Here is a 23,915-nt window from a genome sequence, read left to right as displayed (position 1 = left end):
TATACAGTATGTAATATATAAAACTGCGCATCCCTAATCCATGCTTGCTACAGCACAGTGACTCGCATTACTGTATCGCAACACCGGGGCGATGGCTTTGATTTTCAACCACAGCATTATCTCTGTGGAGTTTTGCATGTCTTCTCCATGGGCCTGATTCAGACCTGTCCGCTAGGCAGCATATATTCACTGCCTAACAAGCAGGTAAACGCCGCCCCAGCCAAGTGAATCCTGTGGCTTCGTTCACATACACACATGTGGCCGAATGGAAGAAAATTTTTCGATGTTCAATAAATATCGAATGATTTTATTCCCCTTCGCATATGAAAGTCAGTCTAAACCGACCTTTATCCTGGCTGGACGCCATGTGTGACACTCACCAAAGACGTTCCTTCAGAGGATTTGCTCATGCGCAAACCCGCACCGTTGGCCAGGGGACCGCATTCGGCCCGCAATTAGGGTTTTCATGGGTTTCCTCTGAGTGCTCCCCCCTTATTAAAAAAATAAATAAGATGTAATAATAATAAATGTATTGATAGATGTGTTGGCTGTTGACTATAATTAATCCAAGTGCGTGTATGCTTGTGCAAATGACAAATATTCTTTCTGTACGGCGCTGAGTAATATGGTGGCACTATATAAATAATGAGAATATTCCTTCTGCCGGGAATACAAATATACTCATCTTGCATGTGACAGAAGCCTCTCATCGCATCTGACCTGAGTGTGCAAATAAAAACATTAGTTTCAGATATCTGGAAGATTCAGATTTGACATAATAAAAGGATCAGACTGAAGTATATTAGTATTAATGTTAAAAAAAGTGCGTTCAGTGCATCATCACAACATAAATAATCAAAAGTGCCTCATTACAATTAATAAAGAAGAGTAGGGACATTTTTGCATTCATTATATAAGTGCCCTACAGTTTGTTACTGCTTTTTCAGGTGAATTAGATGCATGATATCATTTTTTAATGTAGTAACATATTTATGTGATTATTTACAAAACATTTTTAAAATAATGACAGATAAGTTATGAAAAAATGAAACCACTGACTTGTCTCTCTCTCTTATAATGGGGCATTCCAGAAAATCACATATTTTAAATATAAAGCAGTAATAATCATTATTGGCCAGAAGAGGGCAGGCACGTCATCTAATCAAGTTTTTCAGATGCTATAGTAGAGCTGCTAGTGTCATCTGTTCATTCTCCTCCCCCTGGCTCAGTGATTCACCCTCCCATCTTCCCTCTCACACAAAGAAGAGCTGCTGCTCCGATGAGAACCCTGTGGATGTTTTCACAGCAAGAAAATAGGGTTTTTCCCTTGCAAAGGATCTATAATTGTACTGCACACATATCTGGATTGTTAGGAGGATGCTTATTTTCAACAACATTTAAAAGAAGGATTTAAGATATGGACAACAAGAGCTTTCCAAAGGCTTGGAGATGGCAAGTAGCATTTTCCATTATGCTTTGTAGCTGGGGCTGGGTCTCTGGGCAGCTCCGTTACTCTATAGCTGAGGAATCAGATCTAGGGACTGTTGTGGGGAATGTAGCTCAGGATTTAAGATTAAACCCAGCAGATATTACTAAACGGAGACTGAATTTGGGATCAGAAGGGAGCAGCAGATATTTTGCTATTGATCAGAAGACTGGATCTCTGACTGTAGATGAGAGGATTGATAGGGAGAGTCTGTGTGCGTCCAGCTTGAGCTGTTTGCTGCATTTAGAGGTTGTGGCTGAGAACCCTCCAGAGCTGCACAGTCTGGAAATTGACATTTTGGATATAAATGATAATTTGCCTATTTTTAAAAGCAGTAATCAGGTTATAAAGATCATTGAGCTGGTAACTGTCCCTGGTGTACAGTTCCCCTTAGAAAATGCACAGGATTTAGATGTAGGGACTAATAGTATTAGTCAGTATACATTGAAGCCAAATCCATATTTTTCATTGTCTGTTACAAATCGCAAAGATGGAACGCTGATCGCAGAGTTAGTGCTGGAGAAAATCCTTGACAGGGAAGAGAAATCAGAGCACAGGCTTATTCTCACTGCCATCGATGGGGGAGATCAGCCCAGATCAGGGTCCACGGAAATTACAGTTTCAGTTTTAGATATTAATGATAATCCACCAGTGTTTGATCAGACGCTCTATAAGATTAATGTTCCAGAAAATGTTCCTTTAAAAACAGTTATTATGAAACTTAATGCTACAGATCTGGATGAGGGTATAAATGGTGAATTCATATATTCCTTTGATCACCGTACTTTAGAAACTGCTAAGCAAATATTTGATTTAAATCCTCAGACAGGGGAAATATTTAACAAAGGAATTGTTGATTTTGAAGGATCCAATGTTTATGAGTTATTTGTCAGAGCAGTAGACAAAGGGTCACCTAAGCTAGAGGGGCGCTGTGTTGTCCAGGTAGAGGTACAAGATGTGAATGACAACACCCCAGAAATTACATTTACATCTAAAAATAATAAAGTACCCGAAAATGCCCCAATAGGGACAGTTGTTGGATTTATCACAGTCAGGGATAAGGATTCTGATAAAAATGGAGAGATTAAGCTGGAAGTAGCACCAGATTTACCCTTTAGATGCCAGCCCATGTCCAATCGTTACTCACTGGTCACTAGTGGACCTCTGGACAGGGAGCAGGTCTCACAATATACTATTATACTGACTGCGTCTGATCTGGGGTCTCCATCTCTAAGCAGCCAGACTACAGTCACCATTACTGTTTCCGATGTTAATGATAATCCTCCAGCGTTTCTGCAGACTGCTTACAATGCCTTCATAGCAGAGAACAATGAGCCCGGCAGGCTGCTGTGTACAGTATCTGCTGTAGATCCAGATGAGGGAGCTAATGCAAACCTGATTTATTCCATAGCTGAGAGCCACATAGACAGCTCTCCTGTCTCCTCATTTGTCTACATTAACTCCGACACTGGGAATATTTACGCCCAACGTTCCTTTGATTATGAGCAGTTCCAAGTTCTACAGATCACTGCAAGAGTGGAAGATTCTGGGTCTCCAAAGTTATTTTCCAATGTTTCTGTCTTCATGTTTATTCTGGATACAAATGACAACTCTCCCACTATATTATACCCAGAGAGCTCGGGGGAAATCGTTGCTCAAGAGAACATCCCAACATCTGCCTCTGCTGGATATTTAGTCAGTAAGGTATCTGCGGTGGATCTAGACTCTGGGCACAATGCCTGGCTCAGATATAGCCTTGCTCAGCCTGCCAGCCCGGCTTTGTTTCACATCTCTGAGTACACCGGAGAAGTCAGAACTCTGCGGGGCTTACATGAGGCCGATACCACAGAGCACCGACTTGTGATATCAGTCAGTGACCACGGGGAACCTTCCCTGACAGCCACAGTCACTGTGCTTGTGACTATCATGGATCATGTTGTACAGGAAAGCCCCAAATCTCATGACTTTCTTACAAACTCTAAAGCAACACCAGACATGACCTTGTATCTTATCATCTCTCTTGTTGCTATTAGTGTTGTCTTTCTTGTTACATTTACTATATTACTTGTGCGGTGTCTAAGGAAGAATTATTATAGTGGTTGTGAGTCTTGCTTTTCCTCGAAGTCACTCTCTCAGTCTTATATGGATCAGTATAAACCAACACTTTACCTGAACAATGATGGGACTTTAAAATACATGGAGGTGAGGATGGCCCCACCAGAAGCACCAGGACCATGTTATCCGGCTTGTTTTCCCCCAACAGATATTTCTCACTCTACACTGACTAAACCCCAAAATATACCCCAATTTATTGACGTAATTAGGGAACCTAAACACACCTCTGACTCCGCCTGGTCTAATGAACTAAATCAGGTGAGATATCCATAAATGTTGCATTTACATATATATTACACTCATACTGTATATCCAAAAATCATAACTTGATATTTTGTTCATAACAAAAACTATAATATTTTTTTTGTTTACTGATGATTTTTTTTAAGGCATTATAGTTAATATTATTTTATAGTGGTCTTTCATGACTCCTTATTATATTCAATTTGATATTACCTTGAAACAGTAATTGTTACTTTTTCATGCTGGGGTTACACTGATTTAGAAAGTTAGTGTTTGGATAACTCCCTCATCTTCCCTTTTTTGAGTGGTTTATATTGTGTTTCACTTCTGTGTTTTATACAATAAGAATACAATTGTGTATTGGTTTTTTAACATGGGTAAATAAATTTGCTGCTGGTGTTATCTACTGATATTTGTTATCAAGTCAAAAGTCAAATGTAGAAATACAGTTTATCAATCTGTATACTGAATATAAGCATATAATCATTTATATATCATCATACATCCAACCTGTACCTGTACATGTTACATGATGACAATCACTTGGTGAGTGGGAAAAAAGTATCACCCCATGTCACACATTTTTAGTATGTAATTTTAATATACTCTGTGTGTTGGAGACATCTATTTCTTACTTTGTACAACATTGTGGTATACAAACAATAGTTTATGTTGCTTTGACCCTGTGTTCACACAAATTTGTGTTGTAATTTATGAGTACCTGTATGTGTCATTTTGTAACACAGCAGCAGAATTTTTAAAGCAGGTACAAGAGGAATCTACAGACGATTATTATAATTGGTACTTGTTTAGTTTCACGGCGACAGCGTCTCAGTGGCAGCAGCGTCTGTGTTCCCTTGCGGGGCTTGCTTCGCTCGCCCATGCTACGGGCTCGGTGGCTCGCTACGCTATCTAAAATCAACTCAATGCCAACGTGGATAGTGGAGGTATGAACCAATTCACGCTGGCATGGACTTTATTTTAGATAGTTTTCCGAGCGCCGAACCTGGAAGTAGCGGGCGGCCATGCTGCTGCCGTGAAACTAAACAAGAACCTTATAATGAAACATGCTTTATCACTCTTTCAGCTTGCCATAGGCCAAAAACATTTGAATTACCGTAAATAATCTTCACTTAAGGGTGGAACTACCTAGTATGAGTCCAGAAATGGAAATGTGTTCATGTGCAGTTATTAGTAGACACATAGGAGGAGATTCAGTTGAGCACAAGGTCCCAGTGGAGCAAAGTATGTCGGGCTTCTGCGCACATCTCTGTATAACATTCTACCGTAAACATAATTTATTTTTGCACAAGAGTTTGCAATATGCTATATGTTATACAGATAGAGCCATCCTCATGTAGCCCTTCAATGGGATTAAGTGAGCCAGTGCTGTTAGATTTAAATCAATGCTAATCCCGTACTGTATTGGTCTATGTAATTTATTGCAGCTGAGAACAATAGGACTTGGTGAGCCATGTCTCACCATTGCTATCCGGGGATGGCTAGTTGAAGAAGGCTCCATCTGTAGATAAAGTGTGATATTGTGCCTTTTTGAATCTCACAATATACATACAACTGATCTGCTTGCCGCTTTAAAAAAAATTGGAGATTTCTCACCAAATCTCTCACTTTCTGATTCTCATCCTATTAAATTTCACCCCGGGTGTTATTGTGAGATATCCTGCAAATATTCTTGATAAATATGCACCCAAATCGCAAAGGGGATAATAAATGTAAAGTGGCTAAAATGAGCGAAAGGTTTAAATAAAAGGAATACAATGCGTAAATAAAATAGGTCCTTCTTTGTAATGTTATTGGCAGAAAAAAATAAAAAATAATAAAAAATAAATAACCAAAAACAATTATGTAATTTTTTCTTTATTTAGGTTTTAGCACTCAGTCAAGTCATTAATAACATTTGTTTGATTTATTATAAAACAGTTATTTTTAGTAAGTAATATAAATGAAACTACAACAAATGATTTTATAGATTGGCTCTCCTCTTATGCTTCGTTAGCACATAACCTAATTAAGCATAAAGCACACAGGCCTGATGCAATAATTAAATTCATGTGTTCTGAACACTACTGATACTCTCATGCTTCTCTAAGTAAATTCTTAATTAGAGTTTTATATTACATATTAAGGCAACAGCAAAACTAAGATCCCCCTGTGTTTATATATTTACATAATTTAATATCATTATCCTTTGTTGTCACTTCATAATTGACCTTAATTAAAATGGTTAGTGTTATGGTATTTTGCATTTGATCAAAGTACAGTTTTCTTCTGTGTATCAAACTAAATTATGTAGAATTTATGTTAAGAACATACATTTTTGTGCTATCATATTTATTTTATAAGCAATTATTTTACAAGAATTTATATTCCTTAGTGGTTTTAAAATATGTGTTTTTTTTTTTTTTTTTAACCTGCCTCTGGTGCCAAAACATTTCCATTGAGAAATTTTACATATTTTTGGAGCTTTGGTATAAGAGTTCTTATACTATTTTGAAATTTGATATTTGAAACAAAAAGCTGAAATTCTTGCCATTGGCCAGAAGAGGGCAGACTTGTCATCCAGTCATTTTCCTTCGCTATATTAGAGGATGTGCTTTTGTTAGCTCTGCACTCTCCTCCCCCTGGCTCAGTGAATCACCCTCCCATCTTTTCTCTCACACAAAGAAGAGCTGCTGCTCCGATGAGAACCCTGTGGATGTTTTCAATGCAAGAAATTAAGGATTTTCAATTTCAAAGGATCTATATTTACACTGCACACATACCTGGATTGGAATTTGAAACAAGGATTTAAGATATGGACAACAAGAGCTTTATAAAGGCTTGGAAATGGCAAGTAGCAATCTCCTTTCTTCTTTGTAGCTGGGGTTGGGTCTCTGGGCAGCTCCGTTACTCGATTGCTGAGGAGTCTGTGCCAGGGACTGTTGTGGGGAATGTAGCTCAGGATTTAAGATTAAACCCAGCAGATATTAGTAAACGGAGACTGGGTTTAGGATCAGAAGGGAGCAGCAGATATTTTGCTATTGATCAGAAGACTGGATCTCTGACTGTAGATGAGAGGATTGATAGGGAGAGTCTGTGTGCGTCCAGCTTGAGCTGTTTGCTGCATTTAGAGGTTGTGGCCGAGAACCCTCCAGAGCTGCACAGTCTGGAAATTGACATTTTGGATATAAATGACAATTCACCATTTTTTTCAAGCACTAATCAGGTTATAAAGATTGTAGAATTAATAACAGCTTCTGGAGTACAGTTCCCTTTAGAAAATGCACAAGATCTTGATGTTGGTACTAATAGTGTTAGTAATTATAGACTGAATCCAAATCCATATTTTTCATTGTCAGTAACTAAGGATAATGGGATCCTCATTGCAGAATTAGTGCTGGAAAAAATCCTGGATAGAGAAGAGAAAGCAGAGCACAAGCTTATTCTCACTGCCATCGATGGGGGAGATCAGCCCAGATCAGGGTCCACACAGATATCTGTTATGGTGTTAGATATCAATGACAATGCCCCAGTGTTTGAACATTCCCGGTATAAGGTAAATGTACTGGAAAACCTGCCTTTAAATACCATTATTATAAGACTTAATGCCACAGATTCAGATGAGGGTATAAATAGTGAGTTCACATATTCCATTGATCACCGTAGTTCACAATCAGCGAAGGAGATGTTTGATATAAACCCACTCACTGGGGAAGTGTATATTAAAGGATCTGTGGATTTTGAAGCATCAAATGTTTATGAATTATTTATCACAGCAACAGACAGTGGCGCACCAAAACGCGAGGGTCGCTGTCGCATCCAGATTGAGATAGAAGATGTGAATGATAACACCCCGGAAATTATTTTTACCTCTAAAAACAGTGAAATACCTGAAAATGCCCCATTAGGAACTGTTTTGGGATTTATTACAGTCCGAGACAAAGACTCTGGTATGAATGGTGAAACAAAACTGGATTTATCACCAGATTTACCCTTTAGATGCCAGCCCATGTCCAATCGTTACTCGCTGGTCACTAGTGGACCTCTGGACAGGGAGCAGGTATCACAATATACTATTATACTGACTGCGTCTGATCTGGGGTCTCCATCTCTAAGCAGCCAGACTACAGTCACCATTACTGTTTCCGATGTTAATGATAATCCTCCAGCGTTTCTGCAGACTGCTTACAATGCCTTCATAGCAGAGAACAATGAGCCCGGCAGGCTGCTGTGTACAGTATCTGCTGTAGATCCAGATGAGGGAGCTAATGCAAACCTGATTTATTCTGTAGCTGAGAGCCACATAGACGGCTCTCCTGTCTCCTCATTTGTCTACATTAACTCCGACACTGGGAATATTTACGCCCAACGTTCCTTTGATTATGAGCAGTTCCAAGTTCTACAGATCACTGCAAGAGTGGAAGATTCTGGGTCTCCAAAGTTATTTTCCAATGTTTCTGTCTTCATGTTTATTCTGGATACAAATGACAACTCTCCCACTATATTATACCCAGAGAGCTCGGGGGAAATCATTGCTCAAGAGAACATCCCAACATCTGCCTCTGCTGGATATTTAGTCAGTAAGGTGTCTGCGGTGGATCTAGACTCTGGGCACAATGCCTGGCTCAGATATAGCCTTGCTCAGCCTGGCAGCCCGGCTTTGTTTCACATCTCTGAGTACACAGGAGAAGTCAGAACTCTGCGGGGCTTACATGAGGCCGATACCACAGAGCACCGACTTGTGATATCAGTCAGTGACCACGGGGAACCTTCCCTGACAGCCACAGTCACTGTGCTTGTGACTATCATGGATCATGTTGTACAGGAAAGCCCCAAATCTCATGACTTTCTTACAAACTCTAAAGCAACACCGGACATGACCTTGTATCTTATCATCTCTCTTGTTGCTATTAGTGTTGTTTTTCTAGTTACATTTACCATATTACTCGTGAGGTGTCTAAGGAAGAATTATTATAGTGGTTGTGGGTCCTGTTTTTCTTCCAAGTCACTCTCTCAGTCGTATATGGATCAGTATAAACCAACACTTTATCTAAACACGGATGGGACTTTAAAATACATGGAAGTGAGGATGGCCCCACCAGAAGCACCAGCAACATATTATCCAACATGTTTTCCCACAACAACAGATATTCCCGACTTAACGCTCACAAAACCCCAAAGTGTTCCCCAGTTGACTGAAATTGTCAGAGAGCCTAAAACAGCTTCTGACTTAAACTGGTTTAATGAACCCAATCAGGTGAGACTATAAATAAAACTTAATTCATTAATGTTTTAAAGTAAGATTTACATTATTATTTGTTTCGGTACTTATTTCCTAGCACGGCGCCCGCGATTTTGATTGTATTGATCGGGTCGGAAAAATCCCGTCGATCGCATCGCATGCCAACCATATCGCATGTGATTCGACCGACGAGATCGACCCGATTTTTACATTGGAATCAATGTAAAATGGTCCCTGAGACCCGATTTTACCTTGATTTCAATGTAAAAAGCCCCCAAACCCCCCATTTTAATAGCAAACCCCCCTCTGATGGTTGAAATGGCCCTCCATTGTTAACGCCACCCCACTATTGACGCCAACCCGAAGCGTGGCGAGCGCTTGGCCCATTTCCCATTGTTCCCTATGTAAAATCGGATTGATCAACCCGATTTTAACTTTTGTTTTGTTTTGACGATTTTGTCTTTCACCGGCAAATACACTGGTGATTGACATAAAATCGGGTCCATCGCGTCAATCGCATGCCTTAAGTACCTTTAACTTAAGGCATGCGATCAACCCGACGGCCGCCGTGCTAGGAAATAAGTACCTTTTGTTTCTTGTGTTTTACAATTGTTTTTAATTTTAAAGCCCTTTATTTCACATTTGTAGCCTGTGATGATTGTTCCTTGGTCCCAGTATTCTCCTTACTTGAAATGTAATATTTGAAAATGAATTTGCATTATACAGTATGCATCATATTTTCAGTTCTCTGGCTCTCAAAGTTGAGCTTTGCAGTGATTCATAGAGATGGAGCCCGCCTCATCTAGTCGCGATCTGGCAGGAGGGGGATTCGTGCGCACAAGATGCTCGCACGTCCCCTACCAACGGAGCTCCCTGTCTGTCCTCACCGATACCCATTGGTCACCGCCGCCTCCCCGCACTGCCTAACCCTGCCCGTCATTCTAAAGCAGAGACAGGCAGGGTTCCTGTCCCATGCCGCTGAAAAACTGGGACGCGAGTGCGTGTGAGATACTCACGCATCCCAGTCAGATGGAGCGCCTCTCCACCAGCGATCATCAGCGGGGACATTCTGGCGATCCCCCAGCGCTGGACGAGAGGCACTCCATCTGTACCAAAGTTAATGTGACTACGTTTTTTAGATGAATAAATACAGTGTACAGTAAGTTGTTTTAATCAGATTCTCTGCAACCATCATTTGATATTTCTATTCATCATATCATGAAGATGATTTAGACCACTGCGAAAGCTACCAATATTTCAGTTGTGTGAATGCCATAATATACCTCTCACCTTGGGATGATTGTATTTGGGATGCACCACTGCATGTCTGGAAGTATTGTTGTGCAACTATTGTAACAGAGGTTCTAAGGTTCCTCAATTTAGGACAGATGGTGGTTATCTTCTGTGACCCTTTTCTTACCTGCATCTAACGTTTCTTTTTGTACCTACTAGACTCTTGATTCCCCGCTGTGGTGTATTGCCCTATCATCCTCCTTCATTTGTGTCCTCCAACCTTCTTGTTTTTCAATAAGATTGTCTGCCCTTATGGTTGTGAATACTGCCATTTGTCTGCAGATGCTGAAGCATCATTTCCCATTATACCGGTGTTGATATAGTGGATATATTGGAGGTTTTTCAGACCTGATCATAAAGCTGATTTTATAGCAAATGGTCAAACCATGGATGAATTATTTTGTTTCTATGCATGGTAAATACCGGCTGCTTTATTTTTATACTGCAATTTAGATTTCAGTTTGAACACACCCCACCCAAATCTAACAGTCTCTCTCTCTCTCTCTCTCTCTCTCTCTCTGCGTGTGTTACATCTACCACACCGGCAGTGCAGCATGGTTTTGCCATTTGCTAAAAAGAAGGTTTGTGATCAGGCCTAAATAACAATCATTGTGGCAATACATTTCATCCAAGTGTTATTAATGACAACTGGCATTGATGCTCTTTAGCTTTAGGTTTATTTGCAGCACTGAGATCTTCCATATATTGTGCTGTACTTTTGTGCACCTATGGTTGTTCTATTGTTTTTGCTGAGTGATAATGTGGCACAGTAGAGCAATAGTTGAGTCTACCAGTCTCTCATGTTTACAGTATATTGATATTGATAGGGGACATTTTTTGTAAGCAAACCACAAAATAGGGATATCCTATTATCCCCGAAAAACTCAATTTTTTTGCACTTTTTCACATTTTTGTATCAGGTCAAACAATATGGATAACCTGATAAAAAGCACAAGCTCCCCTGAAAACACACAGTTTGAGTGGGACCTGTGTGTTTTTGGCTGCAGCAGCGCCATTGGAAAATGGGGCTGCTTTTGGGGATTGTGCTTCTCCTTCCTGCAGCAGGTGAAACAATATCCCCAATAAACCATGGCATGGACGTTTTTCAGGGCTAATTAGATAGCCCCGGCACGCCTATTACCTGCGATCAGCTATAGCGGGTGTAATAAGATATCCCCTAATAGTTGATAATCTTTATAGCTTTGCTGACTATGGGTGCAGAATATCTGATATATACTGTACTGTATGTTAAAGATCAATATATAGATACAAATGTATACATAAAGCTGGCCATAGATTACAATACGAGCCACACGGTCTGACCAAGTGGGACTGAAGCAGCTTTATGATTTTTCTTTCATTGCATGGAATCAGCTGAAAGACAATCATGTTTGATAATTAAATCCAATGATCCCAACTGCTTTTTAGCTGTGTTCATGCTTTGATTGATTTTTCTTCACAGTTTATCCATATGCTGTATAACAATTACGAACTGTTGGACATCAGTGCAATTATTGTTCAGTATGTAGCATGGATTGTGGCAGCGCTGTATTGGTCCCTTGTTCAGTGGTGGTCTCATAATGTTTTTCTAATTATCTGATAAAAACCTTTAGCAACAAAGATCCCCAATACCAGCAGCTCGATAAAAAACAGGGAGCAGCTTAGACCAGTGGTTCCCAGCCATTGTCCTCAGTTACCCCAAACTCTGCACATTTTCCAGGTTACATGGCAGGTGCACAGGTGCACCTATTATTCAGACACCTTTTAAAAGATCCACAGGTGGAGCTAATTATTTCACCTGTGATTCTGTGTGGAGACCTGGAAAACATGCACTGTAAGGGGTACCTGAGAACAATGGTTGGTAACCACTTGCAAAGAGTGCAGACAATCAATATACTCTTATGTGGTGGGGCTCGGGTTGGCCAGGGAGTCAGTGATTCTGGTGGGATATGGTTAGATTTCCCTCTCTCAAGATAACCAAATTCTCCACAATAGTGTCTTCAGCAAATACTGTATAACAAAGGGTATGAGTTTTGTGAAAGTATATAGAATAAGTATTTACATATTTAATTCTATTTGTTCATTTCAGAAAAGAGACAAGCATAACATTTTAATAGCAACATCATCTCTCACATTGACGGCTACAATTTAATTGTTGGCAGGGGCTCATATTAAGATTTTTTTATTTGGACTTCCTACTAAAAAATACAGATCTAGAAACTTTTACCATACCATTAAATACCCAGGCATACTGTATCTACTTTCTATGTTACATAAAGAAATCGCATTTTATCTAAAAAAATCTGTAGTGATCACTATTGACCAGAAGAGGGCAGACTTGTCATCCAAGACATTTTTTTAAGCTGTGGAGTATCAGCTTCTTTCAGCTCTGCATTCTCCTCCCCCTGGCTCAGTGATTCACCCTCCCATCTTCCCTCTCACACAAAGAAGAGCAGCTGCTCTGATGAGAACCCTGTGGATGTTTTCAATGCAAGAAAACAGGGTTTTTCCCTTGCAAAGGATCTATAATTGCACTGCTCACATATCTGGATTGTTAGGAGGATGCTTATTTTTTACAGACTCTAAAAGAAGGATTTAAGATATGGACAACAAGAGCTTTCCAAAGGCTTGGAGATGGCAAGTAGCATTTTCCATTATGCTTTGTAGCTGGGGCTGGGTCTCTGGGCAGCTCCGTTACTCTATAGCTGAGGAATCAGATCCTGGGACTGTTGTGGGGAATGTAGCTCAGGATCTGGGGTTAAACCCAGCAGATATTAGTAAAAGGAGACTGAGTTTAGGATCAGAAGGGAGCAGCAGATATTTTGCTATTGATCAGAAGACTGGATCTCTGACTGTAGATGAGAGGATTGATAGGGAGAGTCTGTGTGCGTCCAGCTTGAGCTGTTTGCTGCATTTAGAGGTTGTGGCTGAGAACCCTCCAGAGCTGCACAGTCTGGATATTGACATTTTAGATATAAATGATAACTCACCAGGATTTGCAAGTGCTAAAATAATAATAAATATTACAGAATTAGTTTCCAGTCCTGGAGCACGATTTCAATTAGAAACAGCAAAGGATTTAGATGTGGGTAAAAATGGTGTCAGCCAGTACGTATTAAACCAGAATCCTTATTTTTCTCTGTTTAAAAAGATCCGTAAGGATGGGACTTTGATTGCGGAATTAGTGTTGGAAAAAACTCTGGATAGGGAGGAAAAATCCAGGCACGCATTAATTCTTACAGCCATTGATGGCGGAGATCAACCAAGATCAGGATCAACAAAGATATCTATTGTCGTTTTAGATATTAATGATAATGCACCAACGTTTGATCCGTCAAGCTATAAAATCAGTGTCTTGGAAAATCTGCCTTTAAATACAGTTGTGATCAAATTAAATGCATCGGATCTAGATGAGCTCACAAACAGTGATATTTTGTATTCATTCGATCAACATACTGTGGATTCTGCAAAGAGAATCTTTGCATTAAACCAACACACTGGTGAGATATTTATAAAGGGAGCAGTAGATTACGAAGAGTCTAATTTTTATGAATTGTTTGTCAAAGCAGAAGACAGAGGATCGCCCAAGCTAGAGGGACACTGTGTTATTCATGTAGAGGTACAGGATGTAAATGACAACACCCCAGAAATTACATTTATCTCCAAATCTAATGATGTACCTGAAAATGCTCAAATAGGAACTGTTGTTGGGTTTATTTCAGTTATAGACAAAGACTCTGGTAACAATGGAGAAATCAAACTGGACGTATCACCAGATTTACCCTTTAGATGCCAGCCCATGTCCAATCGTTACTCGCTGGTCACTAGTGGACCTCTGGACAGGGAGCAGGTCTCACAATATACTATTATACTGATTGCGTCTGATCTGGGGTCTCCATCTCTAAGCAGCCAGACTACAGTCACCATTAATGTTTCCGATGTTAATGATAATCCTCCAGCGTTTCTACAGACTGCTTACAATGCCTTCATAGCAGAGAACAATGAGCCCGGCAGGCTGCTGTGTACAGTATCTGCTGTAGATCCAGATGAGGGAGCTAATGCAAACCTGATTTATTCCATAGCTGAGAGCCACATAGACGGCTCTCCTGTCTCCTTATTTGTCTACATTAACTCCGACACTGGGAATATTTACGCCCAACGTTCCTTTGATTATGAGCAGTTCCAAGTTCTACAGATCACTGCAAGAGTGGAAGATTCTGGGTCTCCAAAGTTATTTTCCAATGTTTCTGTCTTCATGTTTATTCTGGATACAAATGACAACTCTCCCACTATATTATACCCAGAGAGCTCGGGGGAAATCATTGCTCAAGAGAACATCCCAACATCTGCCTCTGCTGGATATTTAGTCAGTAAGGTGTCTGCGGTGGATCTAGACTCTGGGCACAATGCCTGGCTCAGATATAGCCTTGCTCAGCCTGGCAGCCCGGCTTTGTTTCACATCTCTGAGTACACAGGAGAAGTCAGAACTCTGCGGGGCTTACATGAGGCAGATACCACAGAGCACCGACTTGTGATATCAGTCAGTGACCACGGGGAACCTTCCCTGACAGCCACAGTCACTGTGCTTGTGACTATCATGGATCATGTTGTACAGGAAAGCCCCAAATCTCATGACTTTCTTACAAACTCTAAAGCAACACCAGACATGACGTTGTATCTTATCATCTCTCTTGTTGCTATTAGTGTAGTTTTTCTAGTTACATTTACTATATTACTTGTGCGGTGTCTAAGGAAGAATTATTATAGTGGTTGTGAGTCTTGCTTTTCCTCCAATTCACTCTCTCAGTCTTATATGGATCAGTATAAACCAACTCTTTACCTGAACAATGATGGGACTTTAAAATACATGGAGGTCAGGATGGCCCCACCAGAAGCACCAGGACCGTGTTATCCGGCTTGTTTTCCCCCAACAACAGATAATACAACCTATACTATGACAAAATCACTTCAGGTTCCACAAGTAAATAATTTGGTCATGGAGACAAATCCATCCTCTGACTCCAGCTGGTTTAATGAAACAAACCAGGTGAGATAACTGAATCATTGTTTCCCTATTCTTCTGTTTTCATGTTATGTCAGGTTTTTCACATCATCTATTTGGATTAGAAGGTCTTTATTTTACCATTGTTTCATATTTGCAGCAATCCAATTTAGTATTTTTATATTGCTCATAATCCTGTCCTGTAAATCTTGGGTTTTAAAATCACATTTCTTGAGATTGCACCCTAGTATCAATTTCCAATAATATTTTCTGAAGCTTCAATACCGATGTTTGTTATTGTTTATTATAATAGATCATCATAGTTCTTTATGGGAATTATTTAAACCATACGGATTATGTATATATATTTTTAATTGTAGAACCCTATTATAAGTTCTAAATCTTCATGACCAAGTGGATGCAGTATCTAGGGTTCCTTGTTTGCTTTTCTGTTCTTTAAATAGTTTTTGGTGTATTGTAACATGGGATAACGGCTTAACTAGTCTGATAAGAAAGCCCAGTGGGAGAAACTGGTTTTGTATCGTGTTTAATTTCTGGAATCTGCTTTTAATTGGAAAGGGAACTTCTGGCTGCACAACAGTATATGCAGTGAACACCTGGTAATAGACAGTGGGGCTGATTCAGAATCAGTTGTAATTTTGCAAAATTTAGCAATGCAGTTTAAGTGCTCACAGACAGACACGCTCAGTTTACGGGGTTTACTGCAGCCCTAGTGTCCCAATGGAGGGACTTGTGCATTAATGAGAGGAATTCCATCAAATCCTCCAACATATTTAGAATAGAATAGAATAGAATCCCTTTATTCGTCTCACAATTTAGTGCTTAATAATGGCTGCAGTGTTCCATCATCTTTATTATTTATCTATAAGCAAGTGGTGCCATACACGGTGCAATTATTGTACGCGTTTTGAACTTTAAAGTGGTTCAAATCTGTTTGTGTAGGGCTTCCGATGCGATGCGCGGTCCTGTGTATTTTACATTGTATAGTACAAATAGTATGTGCAGGCAGTACTTTTTGCACTAAATCGCATTGCATCGCATCACTGTTGTAGCACATTGTATACATTATGAACTAATTACATAATATAATTTAGTCCTCATTGTATGCAGTTCAAATGGCATACAATTGAAATCTCATAGCACCAAAGTTCAAATTGTACAGCACCATTGTATAGTTAAATAGCACCTAAAACACATTGCACTGTGTGCTGTGTACAGTACACACGGTGCAATATATTGCTCAGTGTCCCTTTTTCATCAGCGACCATAGATGGTCGGTGATGAAAAGGAGACTCTGCCCGGGGAGCTGCAGGGGAAATAGCTGGTCGCAGGAGCATGCTCCTGCGACCAGCGACCATCAGGGGGCCGAACACGGGAGTGCGCACCCAGCTATTTATCGCTGCAGCACAAAGAAATCACTGGTAACCATCTTGCCAGCGATATTGGACAGGGCATACACACGTAGAGAAGTGTGCAATTTTGCTAAGCTATTTAGGGTAGGCGATTTCCTGTGTCCAGATCTCCCATGGGGAGCACATACACATGCAGAGGTTTGTGCTAAGCGATTTTGCTAAGTAATTTTGCTTAAGCAAAAAAAAGGCCGGACAGTTGTCCAGAATGAGAGATTGCGATCAGTATCTCTCGTTCTGTACACACACACACACACACACACAGATTTGCAGTCACCTGCTAAACTATATGACTAGATTTTGACTGCATGCACTGACAGTTAGCAAGAGATAATTAATCTCTCGGGGCATACACACGGAGAGATCGGTGCTTATTTTCTAACCAATCTAGTAAGATTGCTTAATAAATAGCACAAAATCGCTACGTGTGTATGCCCCTTAATAGTCTGCTAGATTTTTGTTTTATTTAGTGGTTTTTATTTGTTTATATTCATTGAAATGATTATCGTGTATTGGTTGATGTCTAAATGAAGTGTGTATGTATATATATATATACATATATATATATATATATATATGAATGAAAGAAATTAGGAAAATATAAAGTGGGCCACTACACGTGCCACCAGCTAAAAGAGCACTTATGAGTGACAATATATTAATCAGCTGGGCAGATTTTTTTTAGCACATTTAATAAAATCTTTTAAAAGACAGTAATACAGATTCTTTTCAGCACATTTTGGTCCAATCGTTCACACAATATGGCTTAATACAGTAGTCATCAGAAAAAAACGGACGCGTTTCGTCATCAAGATTTCATCAGGGGTGAGATTCGGTGGCTGTATGAAACGTAGGCATTATTGGATAATACACACAAAAGAGCAAAATGTATAGGTCCTCCTGGACTTCTTAAAGAAATATACATTCACTGGTATCAAAAATGGTTCTTGGATTTCTGTATAATTTGCATAAGCCAGAGGGAACTTGTCAGGAAGTCCCGTTCGGCTATTCAAATATATCGCGGACACAGTTCAGATGTGAAAGTCCCTCCAGTGCTGCAAGGGACACAAACATTGCTTTCTCCAGGCTAGGGGAATGCGTTTTTTAGATGGTGCTGTTTTTTCATTAGCTTATCTGATGTTTATTTGCTACTGTATATTGGAAAATACAATCCTGTATTCTGGATATCTTACGAAACAATGGGTAAAGTGTAATGCAATGTTCCTTTAATTCCCTTGCTGTAGTGTATATGAAGTCTTGGATTATATGTTACTGCTAATATCTAGTTTTGTTTGGTATATACTCATTTATAAAGGACAACTCAATAAAAAACTCCCTTTTCTACACTGCTCCAATCCACCAACCCAGACTATGATCTCCTAGTTGGACTATAATGCTGTATCCAGAGGTCCTCAAACTATTTTGCTCTGGGACCCCATCAGACAATAAAAATAGTTACAGGACCCCAGCAAGTGACTACAGAAGGTCATCACATCACATGTGTAGTCTGCAGACAGCACATACATGGCAGCATTGTGGAGGCACAACATTATGTGAAGACTCTAAAATAACAGATAATTCTACGGACTCTATTATTCGGACTCCTTGAATCACTGACTGAGATTAGAAAACTCATCAGCCTGATGGTCAGCAACATGGAGTCGTGATCCCATGATGAGAATGTTGGGACCCACTTTGGGGTTAGGACCCACAGTTTGAGAACCGCTGCTGTAGCCACATGGGCCGATCCGGTGGCTGCCGACATCGATCCGATATTGGTGGCCGCCGATACCCGGCAGGGGGCCGGTATCGGCAGGTAGATGCAGCATGGCTCTCATGTCCGAGATAGTAGAAATAGACTGTACTGCACAGTCTATTCCCACATTTAATTCTGATACTGTGGGGCCACGCATCAGAGTCCAAATGGGATTGGGTGCTGCATAGCACAGTGAGATTTGCAATATGTGCATATGCGATGACTATATTGTCAAAATTGCTAGTGCAAATCATACCATGTGTACACAGCTTAAGGGGAAGGACATGTACATGGGGGGACCGCAGACCAACGGACGAGCCTGCCAAACCCCCATACCAGTACATCTGCTGTGGGACACTGCAGTCCGTGGTTTGTACAGTGACTGTGCTGCCAAAAATGGGATGTTGGGAGGTATTCGGATGTGAAAGACATAATTCTCAATACAGCACTGAATGGTTGGTGGCACTATATATCATAAGAGATGATAATAATTACATATACAGTATGATAATGCATAAACTGGAGATTTCTTACCAAATTTAAATTTCTAATCCTATTACATGTCACCCTATGGGTGACATGTAATAGGATGAGAGAATCACTTTGTGAGAGATTTGGTAGGAAATCTCCAGGGTTTTTTTTTTAAAGCGGCAATCATTTATACTGCACAACCAGTTTGCTTTTGAAGTGTAAATGATTGCCGTTTAAAAAAAACAAAAAACATTTTTTTTTACCAAATCTCTCACTTTCTGATTCTCTCATCCTATTACATTTCACCCTATGTGGTTTTTGTAACTTGTAGTTGAATATCTCAACCTCCACAAATCCTAATCTCTAAATTGCAAAATCAAAGGAAATTGTAATACAAATACACAAAAAAATAAATATACAAAAATCAAACATTAGTAAATATACATTTAGTATTGTTATAAATACAAAATGTATACCTTAATTGTCCCATCTCTTGTTATTACAGTTTAATTACATTGTTATAAAACCACGTCTAAATGATCTTCCTTCAAGTTATTATATAAGAAAAAAATGATAATTTCCGTATAGTGCTAAATGAAAAAGATCTAAAGTTCTAAAACAAATGTTATGATTATTAGTAAATGTCTTAAAAATAAAAAAATATATAATTTAAATTACCTACAGCTTTCTATATATTTTTTTTAACTGAAGTTATCACTTTTGGCCAGTAGAGGGCACACATGTCATCCAAACAAGATTTTAGGCTGCACTGTTAGATCTGCTCATGTCATCTAGCACTCTCCTCCCCCTGGCTCAGTGATTCACCCTCCCATCTTTTCTCTCACACAAAGAAGAGCTGCTGCTCCGATGAGAGCCCTGTGGATGTTTCCAATGCAAGAAATTAAGGATTTTCCATTTCAAAGGATCTATATTTACACTGCACACATACCTGGATTGTTAGGAGGATGCTTATTTTTGACAAACTTTGAAACAAGGATTTAAGATATGGACAACAAGAGATTTACAAAGGCTTGGAAATGGCAAGTAGCAATCTCCTTTCTCCTTTGTAGCTGGGGCTGGGTCTCTGGGCAGCTCCGTTACTCAATTGCTGAGGAGTCATATCCAGGGACTGTTGTGGGGAATGTAGCTCAGGATTTAAGATTAAACCCAGCAGATATTAGTAAACGGAGACTGAATTTGGGATCAGAAGGGAGCAGTAGATATTTTGCTATTGATCAGAAGACTGGATCTCTGACTGTAGATGAGAGGATTGATAGGGAGAGTCTGTGTGCGTCCAGCTTGAGCTGTTTGCAGCATTTAGAGGTTGTGGCTGAGAACCCTCCAGAGCTGCACAGTCTGGAAATTGACATTTTGGATATAAATGATAATAATCCAATTTTTGCTACTAATGACCAAATTATAAAGATTACAGAGCTAGTGACAAGCTCTGGTGTCCGTTTCCCATTACGGACAGCGCAGGACCTTGATGTTGGAATTAATAGTATTAGTCAGTACACACTGAATGCAAATCCATATTTTTCTTTGTCCATAACGAATCGCAATGATGGAACTCTCATTCCAGAATTAGTACTGGAAAAGGTTCTAGATAGAGAAGAGAAAGCAGAGCACAGGCTAATTATCACTGCTATTGATGGGGGAGCGCAGCCCAGATCAGGGACAACTCAGATATCCGTCATAGTATTAGATATTAATGATAATCCACCAATATTTGATAAATCACAGTACAACATTAATGTCATAGAAAATATCCCAATAAATACAGTTATCATAAAGCTAAATGCAACCGATCAGGATGAGGGTGCAAATGGTGAAATCCTATATTCCTTTGATCACCATACTTTGGACTCAGCTGAAAAAATATTTGAAATAAACTCGAACACTGGAGAAATATCTGTGAAAGGGAATGTGGATTATGAAGAATCTAAATTGTATGAATTATTTGTCAAAGCAGTAGATAAAGGGTCACCTACGCTAGAGGGGCGATGTGTAATCAAGATTCAGGTAGAAGATGTGAATGACAACACCCCAGAAATTATATTCACGTCAAAAAACAAAGAAATAGCAGAAAATTCTCCAATAGGGACAGTTGTTGGATTTATTACAGTCAGAGATAAAGATGCCGGGAAAAATGGGGAAATCGAACTGAATGTGTTACCAGATTTACCCTTTAGATGCCAGCCCATGTCCAATCGTTACTCCCTGGTCACTAGTGGACCTCTGGACAGGGAGCAGGTACCACAATATACTATTATACTGACTGCGTCTGATCTGGGGTCTCCATCTCTAAGTAGCCAGACTAAAGTCACCATTACTGTCTCCGATGTTAATGATAATCCTCCTGCGTTTCTACAGACTGCTTACAATGCCTTCATAGCAGAGAACAATGAGCCCGGCAGGCTGCTGTGTACAGTATCTGCTGTAGATCCAGATGAGGGAGCTAATGCAAACCTGATTTATTCCATAGCTGAGAGCCACATAGACGGCTCTCCTGTCTCCTCATTTGTCTACATTAACTCCGACACTGGGAATATTTACGCCCAACGTTCCTTTGATTATGAGCAGTTCCAAGTTCTACAGATCACTGCAAGAGTGGAAGATTCTGGGTCTCCAAAGTTATTTTCCAATGTTTCTGTCTTCATGTTTATTCTGGATACAAATGACAACTCTCCCACTATATTATACCCAGAGAGCTTGGGGGAAATCATTGCTCAAGAGAACATCCCAACATCTGCCTCTGCTGGATATTTAGTCAGTAAGGTATCTGCGGTGGATCTAGACTCTGGGCACAATGCCTGGCTCAGATATAGCCTTGCTCAGCCTGGCAGCCCGGCTTTGTTTCACATCTCTGAGTACACAGGAGAAGTCCGAACTCTGCGGGGCTTACATGAGGCCGATACCACAGAGCACCGACTTGTGATATCAGTCAGTGACCACGGGGAACCTTCCCTAACAGCCACAGTCACTGTGCTTGTGACTATCATGGATCATGTTGTACAGGAAAGCCCCAAATCTCATGACTTTCTTACAAATGCCAAATCAACAACCAATTTGACTTTGTATCTTATTATTTCCATTGCATCAATCAGTTTAGTATTTCTTGTTACCTTTACTATTTTACTTGTGAGGTGCATCAGGAAGGAGCATTACTATGACAATTATTGTGGTTTTTGTTTTCCAAACAACTCACACTCCAAGAGCTACGGGGATCAGTACAAACCAACACTATACATGAATACAGATGGGACTTTGAAATACATGGAAGTGAGGATGGCCCCACCAGATCCACCAGGACCGTGTTATCCGGTTTGTTTCCCATCAGCAAATATTCCTGATTTTACATTGACAAAACCACTCAGTGCTGCCCAACTAACAGGCGCTGAGAACGGGAATGTTGCCTCAGCTGACTCAAGCTGGTTTAATGAAGTAAACCAGGTGAGATAATATAAGTTGTTGTGTTCTATTTGATATACTTGCAGTTTATAGTATGTGTTCTTCCTCCCCCATGTGAGTCACAATGTGATTACAAAAGGTTTTATAAACCTTGTTTGATGATGGGTATAGACTTTAAGCAATAGATTTTTTGTTAAGTAAAAACACATATACAGTACTTTGAATAGTACAGGTCATAATGACCTGTAATGTTTATCTTATATAGGAAATATCATCTATTTTTGCGCAACCATTTTTATTTGAATTTATATAACAAATGGCATTATTGCCTGATATTTTGCATATACAGATGTAGCAGGTCTTATCCTTGCTGGCGATCCGCCAGCAGCATGCTGCTGGCGGATCGCCAGCAACACGGCGCCTCTACCTGACTGAGATGCGCGTGCATCCCCCACGCCATCGCCATCACCTGCAAAGATGAATCCCGATACATCTGTATCACACAGAGATGTTGGCACTCAAAGGGTTAAAAAGTTATTGGGTTACTGCTTCTCGTCTCGGCATTGTTATTCTACTTCTGGAGTCCATACGGTGCTTTTCAATAGAATTGAATAGAGATGCTGTAGGAAATGGAACTGAGGAACACTTTAAGGTTTCTGCTCCCTTTTTTGCGGTGGGCTCATGGGACAATGGAGCTCCCAGATTTAGCTAACATTGAGGTCATGGTGAAGTAACCTGCAGTATTTGATATACAAGCAAGACAGGTCAAAGTGATATTAGTTCCGTTAGTGTATGATCTCTTCAAATCCTGATTTGAAAACTAGAAAATCTTATTAAGCTACTGTATGCACTGTGGTCGCGCTCACTCAGTATTTGTTTTTGTTATATCGTAGATAATAATACTGATTTAGTTGATGATACTATTGGCCGGTATCCAATTAGCAGTGGTAAATTACAGCTGCTAATTAGTGTCCTATTATCCCCAATGCTGGGACTTATTGAGGGGTTCGTTGTGCGACAAGCGGACTTTTCTTCAGCGATCACTGCCACAGAAATACATAGGTCTGTGGCTTTTTTTGGGACCCTGTTTATTTTCTCATGATAATGTGTTATTTGTTTTTGTGCAAGACAATAGAATAGCTATTTAAAAAAAATCATGAAAACCCGTTTGCGGCTGGAGCAGAATTTTCGGTGCTCATAGGATACCAGTCATTGATTGCTTAGAATTTTCTAGAGCAGATGTACATCTGTCATTTGCTATTATAATATTTGACATATTTTACAATAATAATGTTCCTATATTTGAGTTATTAATAATTACATACAATTAAAAAAAATGAAAATTAAGTATGATCTTGGAATAAAAATGCACATGATATATGTATTCTAGCACAATAATACTAGAATGATTTATTTTGCCATTTGATATCATAAACAAACAATAAAAAAAAAATATTCATGTGTGT

At 39.7% G+C, this 23,915-nt stretch overlaps 1 protein-coding gene and 2 pseudogenes across 1 annotated transcript in view; all 3 read left to right on the top strand.

The window, feature by feature from the left end:
• Window positions 1-1,417: 1,417 nt before the first annotated feature.
• LOC146072921 (protocadherin gamma-C5 pseudogene) lies at window positions 1,418-3,874 on the top strand (annotated as a pseudogene).
• Window positions 3,875-6,659: 2,785 nt separating this feature from the next.
• LOC146072920 (protocadherin gamma-C5 pseudogene) lies at window positions 6,660-12,044 on the top strand (annotated as a pseudogene).
• Window positions 12,045-12,824: 780 nt separating this feature from the next.
• The window catches only part of LOC146072919 (protocadherin gamma-C5-like), an 80,732-nt gene continuing 69,641 nt past the window's right edge, over window positions 12,825-23,915 (top strand). Inside the window, exons 1-3 of the mRNA XM_083180098.1 lie at window positions 12,825-15,426; window positions 19,544-19,589; window positions 20,042-22,491. Of these exons, the coding sequence (XP_083036224.1) occupies window positions 12,982-15,426; window positions 19,544-19,589; window positions 20,042-22,491 (4,941 nt within the window). The 5' untranslated portion in view covers window positions 12,825-12,981. The remainder of the gene's footprint in view (window positions 15,427-19,543; window positions 19,590-20,041; window positions 22,492-23,915) is intronic.

The sequence above is a fragment of the Crinia signifera genome, chromosome 4, assembly GCF_055691185.1.
Source record: "Crinia signifera chromosome 4, ASM5569118v1, whole genome shotgun sequence".
Taxonomy (NCBI): Eukaryota; Metazoa; Chordata; class Amphibia; order Anura; family Myobatrachidae; genus Crinia; species Crinia signifera.
Note: the sequence above shows the minus strand (reverse complement) of the source record. Positions and strands in the feature narration are given on the sequence as shown.